The 15,669-nt window shown below is 38.1% G+C and overlaps 1 protein-coding gene across 1 annotated transcript; it reads right to left on the minus strand.

Moving 5' to 3' along the window:
• Nucleotides 1-5,114: 5,114 nt before the first annotated feature.
• On the minus strand, nt 5,115-6,098 carry LOC308353401 (olfactory receptor 1f45-like; the record flags this gene model as incomplete). The annotated part of the gene is made up of 1 exon (XM_080820235.1): nt 5,115-6,098. One exon carries the CDS (start codon nt 6,096-6,098, stop codon nt 5,115-5,117), a length of 984 nt encoding a protein of 327 aa, XP_080676361.1.
• Nucleotides 6,099-15,669: the final 9,571 nt, after the last annotated feature.

Genomic DNA, 15,669 nt, shown 5'->3' on the forward strand with positions numbered 1-15,669 from the left:
GCGCTGGCGGCTCAAGGACAAAGACCAGGTTTCTCCGCCGCACTCTCTGGCTCAGCACCAGGGGAGGCTGTCCTGGGTCTGGGGACTTAAGCCCCTGTCCCTAGCCGCCCCGATTCCCACAATTTCCCCCCGCGATTCTTTGCTCTTTTGAGTGGTTTCAACCAGACTCCAAGTTAATGCTGGTCCCCAGATGCAGGGCACTCTCGTATTGGGGTATTATTTTCCAATCGGTCGCCTCTGGTGGCTCCCTCCCCCTTGTTTATCTTCCGATATCAGGATATCAGTCCGACTTTCCCACTCCACTTTACCTGCCCACTGGCGTCTTCTGCCCCCTGTAGAGATCCAGACGTGTATAATTCTGATCTCAGGCTGATTTCATGGGTGATCAGAGTTCTTTGGTAGGTAATCAGCTCACTTTAGGGTACAGGTTGAAAAGGCGCCTCCTCCTACTTCCCCGCCATCGTGTCTCCCGGGTATTTGTCTTTTGACCAATTAGTGCTGGAAATGAAAAAAAAGGTCCAAGAGCCAAAATGTCTACTAAAATGTCAATTCTTTAGTTTCATGGGTGTTTCCAGTTTCCTTCTCAAAGGGAAAATATGAGAAGGACCGACCTCCTAGGGCATGGAGCAGAAGTTGCAAGTGCAGGCTGATTTATAGGCCATTTGACAGTGAAAGTTTCTTTTGTAGAATCTTTTTTTTTATTTTTTATTTCTTTTCAGCCTAACAGTACTTTTGTAGATGGCACTGACTTAAGAAGAAGCTAAAATTGTGGTAAATTTGTGTAATGAGGTAGAAGGGTTTCTTGGGACCTCTACATAAGTCTTGGTCACCACCAAAACTGGTTTGAGGAGCTATACTCCTTAAGTCTTTGGCTGCATCAGGATAATAAATTCTTCCAAGATAAAGTGGGCCTGACATTTATAAAATGATAATAATAAGGAAATGAAAACAACTTTTGGTTACTTACCTCTGGTTCTTCACATTTTCCTGAAAGTATCTTATATACCCAATATTCTTCTTCTGGATTCCACTGTTTCCTCTTATTCTCTTTCCTGCCTCCTTGGCCCATCTTCCTCCTTTCTGTGTCTTTAGGCGGCAGTTTCATGGCTGAACCTACTTTACCAAATGATTTGCCTCATCTGTTACCATTATAGCCTCTTCTAACTAAATGCCCCACTGAAAGAACTTTTTTAAAGAAATGGATAGGAGAGTAAATTAATATATTAATAATTGAAGGGCAATTGGAAAATGCTATCAGACAATTTCATATTTAGATGATACAATTCCACTTCTAGGAGTTTATCTCAAAGAATGAATATAATATGAATGATATATTATATATCATTCATTATATATACTCATTATGCATTATTCATTATTATATTATTCATATTCATTATTATATTATTATATATAATATATATATTCATTATATATATGAATACTCATATCTTTTATGTTCAATATGCTTTTGTTTATGATAATGAAAAATTAGAAATCATCTTCATGCATGTTACTGGAATTCTGGTTCATTTTGTTTGGCAGTTAGATAGGTAGTGTTATCTGTTCACAGTTCTTCCTTGCTTTCCTGTCTTTGCCATGGCTTTGCTGGGGCAGAATACACATCTCCATCCCATTGACTTTGGGCTGGCTTTAGCTACTTTATGAACAGGCATAACAAATGTCATTTCCAATTAAAAGCTTTGACTGGGTTCAGATCATTTTGTTTGCCCTGTTGATCTCTGGCTCATCTCATGTAGCTAAAGCTGCTTAGCTTGAATTTCAGAATGTGAAACACATAGACCAGACCTGAACTTAACCCAGGATCTGAAGCACAGTTCCCTCTTTTAACCTGAAGACTTTTGATTGAGAAATAAATGTCTGTTGTTATAAGCCACTGTGGTTTGGATTATCCCTTATTCAATACTTTGAAGGAAATGTCAACCAATACAATACACACATATTAGGAACTGTGGTGCAGTCAATAAAAAAATGAGGCAGAATAATTACTGGCCTTACTCTCATTTAATCAGTAGCCTTTAGGTACATACAGATATCCAAACCTTTAACTACTAACTCTTTGTTCTTTTCTCCCATTATTTCTTCATCTGTATGCTATTGATAGTAATAAGAATAATAGTAGTAATAGGACACACACATATGGTATCATGAGCTGGTCACTATTATGAGTGCTTTACATATATTTTACTCATAAAATCATTTCAACAACCCTAAATTATAGATACTGTTTCTCTCTTCTTTACAGATGGATAACTGAGGCAGAGTAGTTGAATCATTGTCAAAGACCACAAAATGGTTTTACTTTTTGTAGACTAAGTGCTTGATTTAGCTTTGATTCTGGAGGGTTCCACTTCAAAAAGCCTATCTCAATAAATACACTGCCAGCCATACCGACTAGTAAAGAGCCAGATGCCACCACCCCCTGCTCATTTGTTTCAGAAATCTTGGCTGATTTAGATTAACTGACCATTTGGGCCATTTGTTTTTTTCCTCTTCCCACACTTTAAATTCCTGCTCTTATGTTTTAAATCCACCAATAGAATCAACCTGTGAAACCCAAGGCCCCTTCCCTCAACCCCAATAAAAGCAGAACACTAAGCCCATGCTCTCTTATGCTTTCCCTGTACCTGTGACCTCACGATGGGGTGCCAGGTATACAATATGCTTTCCAGGACCTGAGGATAAAAAAGATTTTTTTCAAAGTCTCCTGATTGTTATTGAGGGCATTTTGTAATCATAATAACTACCAGGGCAGGTCCAGCTAAAACTGGTTACCAATAGCCTGAGAAAAAAAATCACATGGCAAGTAATGACAATAGTGGGATTCTAATTCATGGTATCTGGTTCCAGAGTCCATCCCCTTGAACATGACCCCACACCACCTTCAACAAAGCCTTTTAGCATTTTCCCTTGGGTTTCTGCATTCTATTTCATTCGGACATCTTCAAGAAGAAGAATATTTGGAAAATCATGTTTGCACAAAAGAGCTAATTACTTCTATTACTTCAATGTAATTATAAATACTGCTCCCTTTATCTCTCAAATGTATGTGTTTTTTTACAGCAACAATACAGACACCATCACATATAAATAAATGGCACAATGATTCCACCCATTTCCATACTCCATCTTTGATTCTTCTTTTCCCCTTATATATTACATCAAGTCTATCAGTGTGTTTAAACAGCCTACTTGACATAATGTCCCATATAGGACCACTTACTTCTAGTGTTAGAGCCACTATGAAGACTCTCTCTCCCAATCTCTGTTACCAGTGTCCTATGCCCTATACTGTCTTTTATGGATGGACATGAAAGCTCAGATAGAATAATTTAGTCACGGTAGTTACCGAACTGTTAGCTATTACTATGAGCTTAAAATAATGTGAGAATGTAAAATTATTATAATTTTAAAAGAGATTTAGGCTACTCTATGGTCTACTAAAAAAATCACTCTCCTGGGTGAAACAACTATACTCTGAGAACTATAACATGCTGATGAAAGAAATTGGAGATCACACAAATAAATGCAAAGATATTCCATGCTTATGGATTGGGAGAACAAATTTTGTTAAAATGTTCATCCCAAAACAATCTAAAGATCTGATGCTCTCTCTCTCAAAATACCAACAGCATTTTTCACAGAACTAGAACAAGTAATCCTAAAATTTGTATGAAACCACTGAAGACCCTGAATGCCAAAGAATTCTTGAAAAAGAAGAACAGAAGTAGAGGTACCACAATTCCAGATTTCAAGATATACTACAAGGGTATAATAATCATAACAGTATAGAACTGGCACGAAAATAGACACATGGATCAACGGAACAGAATAAAGAGCCCAGAAATAAACTCATAATTATATGGTCAATTAATCTTTGGCAAAGGAGGCAAGAATATTCAATGGAAAAAAGACAGTCTCTTCAACAAATAGTGTTGGGAAAAGCTGAACAGCTACATGCAAAACAATGAAACTGGACCACTTTCTTGCACCATACACAAAAACAAACTCAAAATGGATTAAAGACATACATGTGAGACAGGAAACTATGAACATCCCAGAAGAGACCACAGGCAGTAATTTCTCTGACATTGGCCATAGCAACATTTTTCTAGATATGTCCCCTGAGACAAGGGAAAGAAAAGCAAAAATAAACTATTGAAACTACATCAAAATAAAAACCTTCTGCACAGCAAAGGAAACAAGCAACAAAACAATGAGACAACCTACTGAATGGGAGAAGACATTTGCCAGTGATATATCTGATAAGGGCTTAGTATCCCAAATGTATAAATAACTTATGCAACTCAACACCAAAAAGCCACAAATAATCCAATTAAAAATGGGCAGAAGACATTAACAGACAATTCTCCAAAGAAGACCTACAGATAATCAACAGACACATGAAAAGATACTCATCATCACTTATCATCAGAGAAATGCAAATCAAAACTACAATGAGATATCACCTTACACCTGTCACAATGGCAAGTACATGACACTGCCATAATATCACTAAAATGATCAAAGTTCTGCAGTCCTCACTGATGTATAATTTGGCTTAGCAATCCCCTATGCCCAATATTAGTTTTAAAAGATGAGAGGTTCAGGTTTGGTGATCTAAAAACAGCAGTTCAGAGGGTGCCTAAGTGGCTCAATTGGTTAAGCATTTGACTCTTGATTTTGGCTCAGGTTATGATCTCAGGGTCATGAGACGGAGCCCCATGTCAGGCTCCATGGTCAGCGTGGAGTCTGCTTGAGATTCTCTCTCTCACCCCCCTTCTGTCCCTCCAACCATTCTCTCTCTCCTTCTCCCTCTCTCTCTCAATCTCTTAAATAAATAAATATATAAATAAAATCTTTTGAAAAATAAAGTAAATCAATTAAGATATCTGCCCAGTTCTAATATGATGAGATTTTAGGTCAGTCAATGAGGATCAGAACTATTTATTTATGAATTCATTTCTTCCTAAATCCAGGCAAGAGGGAGCCAACAAGGAAAATTATTCCACAGGATTGTGAACTATACCAGTTATTAGGAATGTAACCCATTTATTTGAGGCATTTTCAAGTTAGGCCTTAACTCCTTAGGCTCAGGAGACGTGCTGACATCTCCTGTTCACCTGGGAACCAGGTTGGAAGCTTCCTGAGATGCAGAGTTTCCTGAAAAGCCTTCGCAGAGCCCCTTTAACTTCCTGGTTCCGCAAACTGTAGATTAGTGGGTTTAGCATAGGGGTAACTACTGTGTAAAAGATGGCAACTTGGCGATCCTGGTCCAAGTCATAGCTGGAAGATGGCCGGAGGTACATGTGGATCACAGAGCCGTATAGAAGCAGCACAACCAGAATGTGGGAGCTACATGTGGACAGGGCTTTGTGCAGGGCAGAAACTGAGTGCATGCGGACTATGGCAACGCCAATGCGGGCATAGGAACCTAAAATGAAGAAGAAGGGGCTGACCACCACAGCTACACCCTCAGTAAATATTAGCATTTCGTTGACCACTGGTCGGGTGCAGGAGAGCTTCAGCAAGGGTGTGATGTCACAGAAGAAGTGGGTGACCTGGTTGTCACAAAAGGTTAAGCGGGTGACCAACACACTATAAAGGAGGCTGTTGAGGCTGACGACCACCCATGAGGTCAAGGTTATGCGCAGACAGAGGTGATGGCTGATGATGGCAGAGTATCTTAAGGGGTCACAGATGGCAACATAGCGGTCATAGGCCATGGCAGCCAGCAAGTGGCCTTCCATGCTGCCCACAGCCATAAAAAAGAACAGCTGGATCATGCAGCAATTAAAGGAGATGGTTCTATTCGCAGACAGTGTGTGCACCAGCATCTGGGGAACAGTGATGGTTGTCAGAAACATGTCAATGAAGGAAAGCTGACTGAGCAGGAAATACATTGGGGTCCAAAGCTTGGGGTCTGAGAGGGCAACAATTACTAATAGGGCATTGCCCATAAGTGCCACTAGGTACATGGCAAGGACAATCCCGAAAATAACTGGCTGCATCTCTGGCCAGCTGGACAGGCCCAATAAGACAAATTCAGTTACTTCTGTCCTGTTTCTAGTGGCCATAACATAGGATCAATATTACCCACCAACAGCAAGTGTTAGGATTAAATAATGCTGAAGTTTACTCTGAGATAGCCTTTAGGAAACATCTTTTCTTGCATGGATGCCCCTAGTTTTCAAAAGAGCTTTTTTTCTTTCAACTCTTTCCCTTGTCATTATCTTTCTATCCATCCACTGAAGCACCCACCCAAACTCTTTAGTTTATTCCAGGTTCATTTGCTGACCACTTACAATCTCTTGATATGATATTTATTAAGGGAAGTAGGAGAAATCACACATGGTTGCTGTATACCAAAGAAGGCATCACTAAACACAGAATATCTTTGGTGTTTGCAATGCGCTGAAGAGCATACTAAACACCATACATTTCATTGTCGCAACAATCCCATATGATACAAACTACTTTTTATATTAAAGATAAGAGAGCTAAAGTGAAGAGACTACTTTGTTGAAGGTCTTATAGGCTCTGAGAGACAAAACCTGGACTCAACCCTGTATAGTTTTATTAGACACAAGCACCACAATTTGCTGACTGTCAGAGTTGGTAAGAAAAGGGAACTATGTCAAGGCTCCAGGCAGATGTCTGAGTCTCTGCATCTTTGATGGAGCCCTAGAGTGAAGATCTGGTCCTAACTTCGTATGTCCAGAAGCTATTGTTCCTTTGGTAGGGGAATTCTTGTTCCATTAAGTCAACTGAACTTACCTGGGATGAGAGTAGAAATGATTAACATCATCATTGATATTATTAATGATTAATTTTCAATAAATAATGTAATCTGCCAGTGGATGTAAATCTTGTTTCCTTTCAGTTCAGGTTTTCCCTATTGGCAGATGTACATGGTATACCAAAGAGGCTACTATTTGGTGAAATACTATATTTTTTCATGAATGAGAGAAAATTTGTTAAACTAGTAGAGTAAAAGGAACATACAATAAAAAGCAGAGTCTCTGACCCTAACTTTGCTTTATGTTTAGTTTTATCTCTTCCAGTGGTTCACACCTCTATGCTTCTAAATCATATACATCTTGTTTATGAATCTATGTACCGGTTTTATCAATTTATCTTCTGGCTCTCTATTATGAAAGATGAGGTTTTATCTTGTTCACATTATCCCCATTCTTCTCTCCTCCTTTCCACAATTTTTGATGGTTATTTTAGTTCTTAAATTACTTACTTTTCTGCTTTTAAATGGTATGCTTAAATCTATACATTTTTTGCTTTTGTACTTATCTTTTCTAATTTTTTTAAATTATTTATTTATTTATTTATTTTATTATGTTCAGTTAGTCAACATACAATACATCATTAGTTTAGTGTTCAATGATTCATTAGTTGTGTATAACACCCAGTGCTCATCACAACACGTTCTTATTCCATCAACTTCAGACTCCTCTTCTCTTCCTCATCCCTGCACCCTCCCAACCTTTGGAAAGCTGTATCTTGATTTATACATTGTCAAAACTGAAGACATATAAATTGAGTTGTAACCACAGCTAACTTTCCAGGTAAAAGCTAAAAATTAGTAGACTACATTTACATTAGTTTAACTACATAAATATTTTTCAAGCAGAGCCAAATGATGTGCTACATTTACATTTATTCTTTGATGCTCCAGTGTCCTACCCACCAAAGGAGAGTGTTCCTCATATTCAGATAAAGAATTAAAACTATTTTAAGGATATCTTTCTTGGTGATTTTCTCTACTTAACGATCATGGAACAGGAGCTTAAAAGATAACAAAACCTTTAGTTTTCCAGTGTCTGTTAGTTTTTATTTCTTCCTGTAGCCTTCTCCATGCCCATGGATATAGATCAAACTATACCCTCTTGCAATCCTATTATTCATTCAAGGCAGTAGCCATACAAAGACTTCCCCAGGGGGATATAGATGAAGGTGAACGAGAAAGGATGGGAAGGAAGAGAGAAGGGATAAGCCCCTTCATGGGGAAAGGGTGAAGAAAATGATCTCCAAGAAGGAAAAATTGGAAAAGCATATAGATTTATCCATTATGGGAAGAATGTAATAATATAGAGTCCATTTTCTTTGAAGAAAAGCAAAACTGTATTTGTAAACTAACTATATGCAAAAAGAGTACTAAGCAGTGGTAGTGCTCTTGTTGGCTGACTTCTTCAAGACTCGTTTCTGTATATTTTCTATTTCCCAATATCTCAACATTAGTCTCTTCAGAGCCTAAGCTCTAGAAGTCCTGTTTATACAGCTTTGAGGGATCAAGGATGCTGATGCTAGGGGAAGATAGAGAAAAGAATAGTCCATTTAGGAAAGGTATGAAGATATACACATATACAGATTTTGAACACCTTGAGCCATAAACTAAATTGAAATGGGAGAGGGGAAAAAAAAAAGAAGAACCCCTGAAAGAACCCCTGGAATGAAACAAAAACATCTCAGTTTTCCTCATTCCCACCTGGTGCTTCGGAGACATCTAAAATCATTAAGAAGGAACAGAGCTAGGGTGTTAAGCCTTAATCCTTTTTATTCTCATCTTTCTTCTTGATGGAAGAACCAAAAGATATGAGATCATTCACTGTTTCATCAATATCTAAATATTAGGAATATGCTCTATTAAATGCCTTCTTGATCTAAATTCTATTTCTACTCTGTTCCCCTGTGATGAGGAATCACAAAGTTTGAATCTGAGATCTAAAAATCAGAACCTCCTTTTCTCTGTCTCAAAAATGTATCTTCCAAATTCTCACAAACTAAGTTAGGGCCTTTGTCACACATTTCTTGCCCCTGGGAACTGTGAAATATCTTTCCATTCCCTCTCTGACTGCATGACTATATTCTCCTAAGCCTTCATATTTTCATTCAAAATCCTGTTTTTTTATGTGTTAAACTAATAACTCTTCCATCCATCCCATTGCTTCCCTTTACTATAATATTTGTTCTCATTCTATTCTTTGATCTTCCTGGCACCAATATCACACCATTTTCTAAAAGAGGATTATGATTTTTTTAATATATTTTTTAAAATTTTTATTTTTTTATTTCTTTTCAGTGTTCCAGAATTCACTGTTTATGCACCATACCCAGTACTCCATGCAATACGTGCCCTCCACAATACCCACCACCAGTCTCACCCAACCTCCCATCCCCCTCCCCTCCAAAACCCTAAGTTTGTTTCTCAGAGTCCACAGAGTAGAGAGCCCAGATATGGGCCCTCAACTTTATGGTCAAATAATCTTCGACAAAGCAGGAAAAAATATACAGTGGAAAAAAGTCTCTGCAATAAATGGTACTGGGAAATTGGACAGCTTTGTGTCGAAGAATGAAACTCAACCATTCTCTTACACCATACACAAATATAAACTCAAAATGCATAAAAGAGCTCAACGTGAGGCAGAAAACCATCACAATCCTAGAGGAGAACATAGGCAGTAATCTCTTTGACATCAGCCACAGCAACTTCTTACAAGATATGTCTCCAAAGGCAAAGGAAACAAAAGCAAAAATAACTTTTGGGACTTCATTAAGATCAAAAGCTTCTGCACAGCAAAGGAAACAGTCAACAAAACAAAGAGGCAACCCATGGAATGGGAGAAGATATTTGCAAATTGACAGTACAAAGGGCTGATATCCAAGATCTATAAAGAACTCCTCAAACTCAACACACACAAAACAGATAATCACGCCAAAAAACGGAGAGAATACATGAATAGACACTTCTCCAAAGAAGACATACAAATGGCTAACAGACACATGAAAAAATGTTCATCATCACTAGCCATCAGGGAGATTCAAATCAAAACCACACGGAGATACCACCTTATACCAGGCAGAATGGCCAAAATTAACAAGACAGTAAACAACATGTGTTGGAGAGGATGTGGAGAAAGGGGAACCCTCTTACACTGTTGGTGGGAATGCAAGCTGGTGCAGCCACTTTGGAGAACAGTGTGGAGATGCCTCAGGAAATTAAAAATAGAGCTTCCCTATGACCCTGCAATTGCACTACTGGGTATTTACCCCAAAGATACAGATGTAGTGAAAAGAAGGGCCATCTGTACCCCAATGTTCATAGCAGCAATGGTCACAGTCACCAAACTGTGGAAAGAACCAAGATGCCCTTCAACGGACAAATGGATAAGGAAGATGTGGTCCATATATACTATGGAGTATTATGCCTCCATCAAAAAGGATGACTACCCAACTTTTGTATTAACATAGACAGGACTGGAAGAGATTATGCTGAATGAAATAAGTCAAGCAGAGACAGTCAATTATCATATGGTTTTGCTTATTTGTGGAGCATAAGGAATAACACAGAGGACATGGGGAGATGGAGAGGAGAAAGGAGTTGGGGGAAATTGGAGGGGGAAAAAAACCATGAGAGACTGCGGACTCTGAGGATTATGATTATTTTCTGTGCCCCTTCTATTTACTATGAGGGCAGAGTATAATCTTACTCTCACCTTTTCTCTGTATCTAACCCCACACACTCAAGATAGAAAGTATGACTAGAGCTGTGCTCCTTCTTCACCATATTGTCATAAAACTCACAAATTAAGGATTGTCTTCTCATCATTTTCCATAAAAGCCTTTCTATATGGTTGCTCATCCCAAAGAAGCAGCATCACTTACAGGGACTCATTCTGGGATTCTACCAACCTCAAGAGCCTCTAGCTATATTCAGATAAAATAGCAATTACAATGGACTGAGCCCATCTACCTTCCTTTATCAGCTGGGACTGTAGCTCTGGAGTCTGCTCCTTCTCCTTCCTTATACCCAGATGTCACCCTAGAGCTTCAGAAAACAATTGTGTCTATAGGGAAGGTCGACCCTTTGGGGGAAACCATAGTCTTCTTCGTATAATGTCAACAGTTGAGCAAGAAAAAAACCCCAAGAGGAAATTGATTCCCATTTCATCATTTCAGGAAGCCAGCTTTCCTAAACTATCCTTCCTGTTATTGTTTGTTATTAATCCAAACATCTTAACCCAGCTGAATTAGCTGCAAGGCATGAGGCTTTATGAGATAACAGTGGGACAACTTTGACCACTGCTACGTTTCTATTCTGCTCTCCAGTGAGTTCCAAATTTCCTGCCCTCACCCAAGTGCATCCTTTGCTGAATTTCATCTACTCATTTTGCTTATCTACTTTAGAACTATCATCCACAGAATACCTGATTTGAACAACATTTTTAGTATAAAAGCAGCAGCAGGTAGTGGAGCACCACCCTGAAAAATCCGAAATTATATGCAAATTGTCTTTGTCGTACTATAAAGTAATAATGACATGTGGCTTATTGATATGGATTAGATATGTGGAAATGACTATAAATTGGATGCATACCAGTACTTTCCTCCATTAACCTGCAGAAAAGCAGCTTAGTCACAAACTAGAAAACCAAATTATTAACTGATGAATATAATCAGAATTCAGTGGAAAGAAAGAGATTTTAATCAATCAAAATAATATCAACTTCCTCAAAAAATGTAATAACATTTATTTTTGTTTGCCAGAGGATCTATTTGACTTTCTATCAGCTCTCCTTACTTTGGGAAAGTGACATATTTCCACAATGGATATAGGCTTATGCATTGTCAAATGGATGTGATTCTCTTCCATCAGTTTCATTCTGAGCAAACATTCCTGGATTTTAGACTGTTCTTTCCTCCTTCCACCTGATTTCTTTCTCCTTCCACACACATATACTTCTGCTTTAATTATTGCTCTAATGAATAGATCTAGACATTGAATAGCAATGGCTGCTAATTTCACCAAAGAAGTGACCTAACCAGACATTACCTTTCCCACACAGCCTATGGAGTTGCCTCTTCTTTCCAAAAGCCAAACATGAATCTGACAAAGATTCTACATCCAACTCCCAGGTTACGGAAAATACAGAGCACAGAGGAACACATTAAACTGCAATATAATGATGAACTCACACAAATCCAGACTGCAGGGAATTCTGCAGGAAAATTACTTGATTATCTTCTACAAATAAATTGCTAGAGATAGAAGAGAGTAGGGGGAAAGAGGAAGAAAAAAAGGGTGGGGGGAGAAAGAAGAAAGAGACTGAAAAGACCGAATAACCAATCACAGCATGTAAACCATATTTGGGTCCTAATTTTTAAAAACTACAAAAACATTTTATTATGTTTATGAGACAACTGGAAATTTCAACATTGACTGGCCACTTGATAATATTAAAATAGTTTGTTTTAATATGAAACTTAAATTTATCTTTTTCTTTTTCATGGGTATTAAGGAGGGCACTTGTGATGAGCACTAAGTATTGTAAATGATGAGTTCCTAAGTCCTACACCTGAAATTAAAAGAATTGTTTACATGAACGCCTCTGGACTTTGGGAAACAAACTGAGAGTTATAGAAGGAAGGGGGGGGATGGGGTAACCGGGTGATGGGTATTAAGGATGGCACTTGTGGTGATGAGCACTGGGTGTTATATGCAACTAATGAATCACTGAACACTGCATCAAAAACTAATGAGGGGTACCTGAGTGGCTCAGTCGGTTAAGCATCTGCCTTTGGCTCAGGTCATGATCCCAGGGTCCTGGGATTGAGCCCCACATCAGGCTCCTTGCTCCATGGGGAGCCTGCTTCTCCCTCTCCCTCTGCTTGCTACTCCCCCTGCTTGTGCTCTCTCTGTCAAATAAATAAGTAAAATCTTAAAAAAAAATGATGTACTATATGCTGGCTAATTGAACATAAATAAATAAACAAGCAAGCAAATAAAAATTTAAAAAATAAAAGTTAAAGAAAAGCTACAGCTCAAAGAATGTGGTACTTGCAAAAGGATAGATATGGAAATCAATGCAATATAACTGAAAGTCCAGAAATAAACCCACTTAACTTTGTCAACTGACTTTTGGCAAGGACATGAACAACACTCAGTGGGGAAGAAAGAATTTCTTCAACAAATGGTGTTGGTGGACCTGGCCAGCCACACCAAGAAAAATGAAACTGGACCTCTATCTTACACCACACCCAAAAATTAGTACAAAATGGATTAAAGACAGAAATGTAAGGCCTGATAATGTAAAACTTCTAGAAGAAAATGGGGAAGAAGTTCTTTCACATTGGTCTGAACAATGATTTTCTGGCTATGGCACCAAAATCACAAACGAAAAAGTATAATCAATGTGCTATGGTGAGTGCTGTGAAGTGTGTAAACCTGGTGATTCACAGACCTGTACCCCTGGGGTTAATAATACATTATATGTTTATTTAAAAATTAAAAAATTAAAAATAAATAAATACATACATATCTTAAAATAAAACATATAGGACACCTGGGTGGCTCAGTTAGTTAAGTGTCTGACTCTTGGTTTTGACTTGGGTCATGGTCTCAGGGTCATGAGATTGAGCCCTGGGTCAGCCTCCACCCTGAGCATGGAACATGCTTAAGATTTTCTCTCTCCCTCTCCTTCTGCCTGCCCCTCTCACACTATCGATCTCTCTCTTAAAATAAATAAATAAATAAATAAATAAATAAATAAATAAATAAATAAATACAACTACTATATGAACCAGCAATATCATTTCTGGGTCTATGTCTAAAGGAAATGAAAGAAAGTTATCAAAAGTTATCAAAAAGATAACCCACTCCCATGAGTTATTTGATAACTTTCTTTCATTTCCTTTAGACATAGAACCAGAAATGATATTGCTGGTTCATATAGTAGTTGTATTTATTTATTTATTTATTTATTTATTTATTTATTTATTTATTTTAAGAGAGAGATCGATAGTGCGAGAGGGGCAGGCAGAAGGAGAGGGAGAGAGAAAATCTTAAGCATGTTCCATGCTCAGGACTGGAAGAGATTATGCTGAGTGAAATAAGTCAAACAGAGAAAGTCAAGTATCATATGGTTTCACTTATTGGTGGAGCATAACAAATAATATAGAGGACAAGGGTAGATGGAGAGGAGAAGGGAGTTGAGGGAAATTGGAAGGGGAGGTGAACCATGAGAGACTATGGACTCTGAAAAACAACCTGAGGTTTTTGAAGGGGCAGGGGGTGGGAGGGTGGGGGAACCAGGTGGTGGGTATTAGGGAGGGCACAGATTGCATGGAGCACTGGGTGTGGTGAAAAAACAATGAATACTGTTATGCTGAAAATAAATAAAAAATTTAATTAAAAAAAAAAAAGAAATCTCACCAAAATGCTCTGAGATATAAAAACTGCAAAATAAAGTTGTTTGGGAACCTCAAAAAAAAAAAAAAAAAGATAACCCACTCCCATTTTATTGTAGCATTATTGACAATAGCCAAGATATGGAAACAACCTAAGTGTCTGTCAACAGAAAAATGTTTTTAAAAGATGTGAGATATATATATATGTATATATATATATACACACACATATATATATATCACATAATATATATAATTGAATATTATTCAGCCATGAAAAAGAAGGAAATCCTGCCATTTGTGACTACATGGATGGATCTTGAGGTTGTTATGCTAAGTGAGGTAAGTCAGACAAAGACAATGACAATCTCACTTATATGTGGAACTTAAAACAGATGAACTCATAAAAACAGAGTATAATGGTAGTCCAGAGACTGAGGAATAGGGGAGTTGGGGTGATGTTATTTAAGGGTACCAACCGGCACCTAGTAGACAAATAAGTCCTGGAGATCTAATAATACACAGTGTAAGGATAATAAGCAACAATAATGCACTATAAGCTCCAAAGTTGCTAAGAGACTAGATTTTCATTTTTCCCACCACAAAAAAGAGGAAAATTACATGACATGGTAGAAATGTTATCTCACACTTTGGTGGTACAGCAGTCCCCATTTTATCTGTGGTTTCCTTTTCTGCAGTTTCAGCTACCTGTGGTCAACTGCAGTCCAGAAGCAGATGGTCCTCCTCCTGATGCATCATCAGAAGGTCAACAGCAGTGTAATCCTGTATCACAATGCCTATATCACTGACCTCACTTCATCTCATCACATAAGTATTTCATCATCTCACATCATCACACAAAGAAGGGTGAGTACCGTACAATAAGATATTTTCAGAGAGACAGACTACATTCACATAATTTTTTTTTCATTTCCAAGCATTTATTTTCTTTTTTTTTTTTAATTTTTTATTTATTTTCAGCGAAACAGTATTCATTGTTTTTTCACCACACCCAGTGCTCCATGCAATCTGTGCCCTCCCTAATACCCACCACCTGGTTCCCCCACCCTCCCACCCCGCCCCTTCAAAACCCTCAGGTTGTTTTTCAGAGTCCATAGTCTCTCATGGTTCACCTCCCCTTCCAATTTCCCTCAACTCCCTTCTCCTCTCCATCTACCCTTGTCCTCTATATTATTTGTTATGCTCCACCAATAAGTGAAACCATATGATACTTGACTTTCTCTGTTTGACTTATTTCACTCAGCATAATCTCTTCCAGTCCTGTCCATGTTGCTACAAAAGTTGGGTATTCGTCCTTTCTGATGGAGGCATAATACTCCATAGTGTATATGGACCACATCTTCCTTATCCATTCATCCGTTGAAGGGCATCTTGGTTCTTTCCACAGTTTGGCGACCGTGGCCATTGCTGCTATAAACATTGGGGTAC

The sequence above is a fragment of the Martes martes genome (assembly GCF_963455335.1).
Source record: "Martes martes genome assembly, chromosome: 12".
In the NCBI taxonomy this organism is placed as follows: domain Eukaryota; kingdom Metazoa; phylum Chordata; class Mammalia; order Carnivora; family Mustelidae; genus Martes; species Martes martes.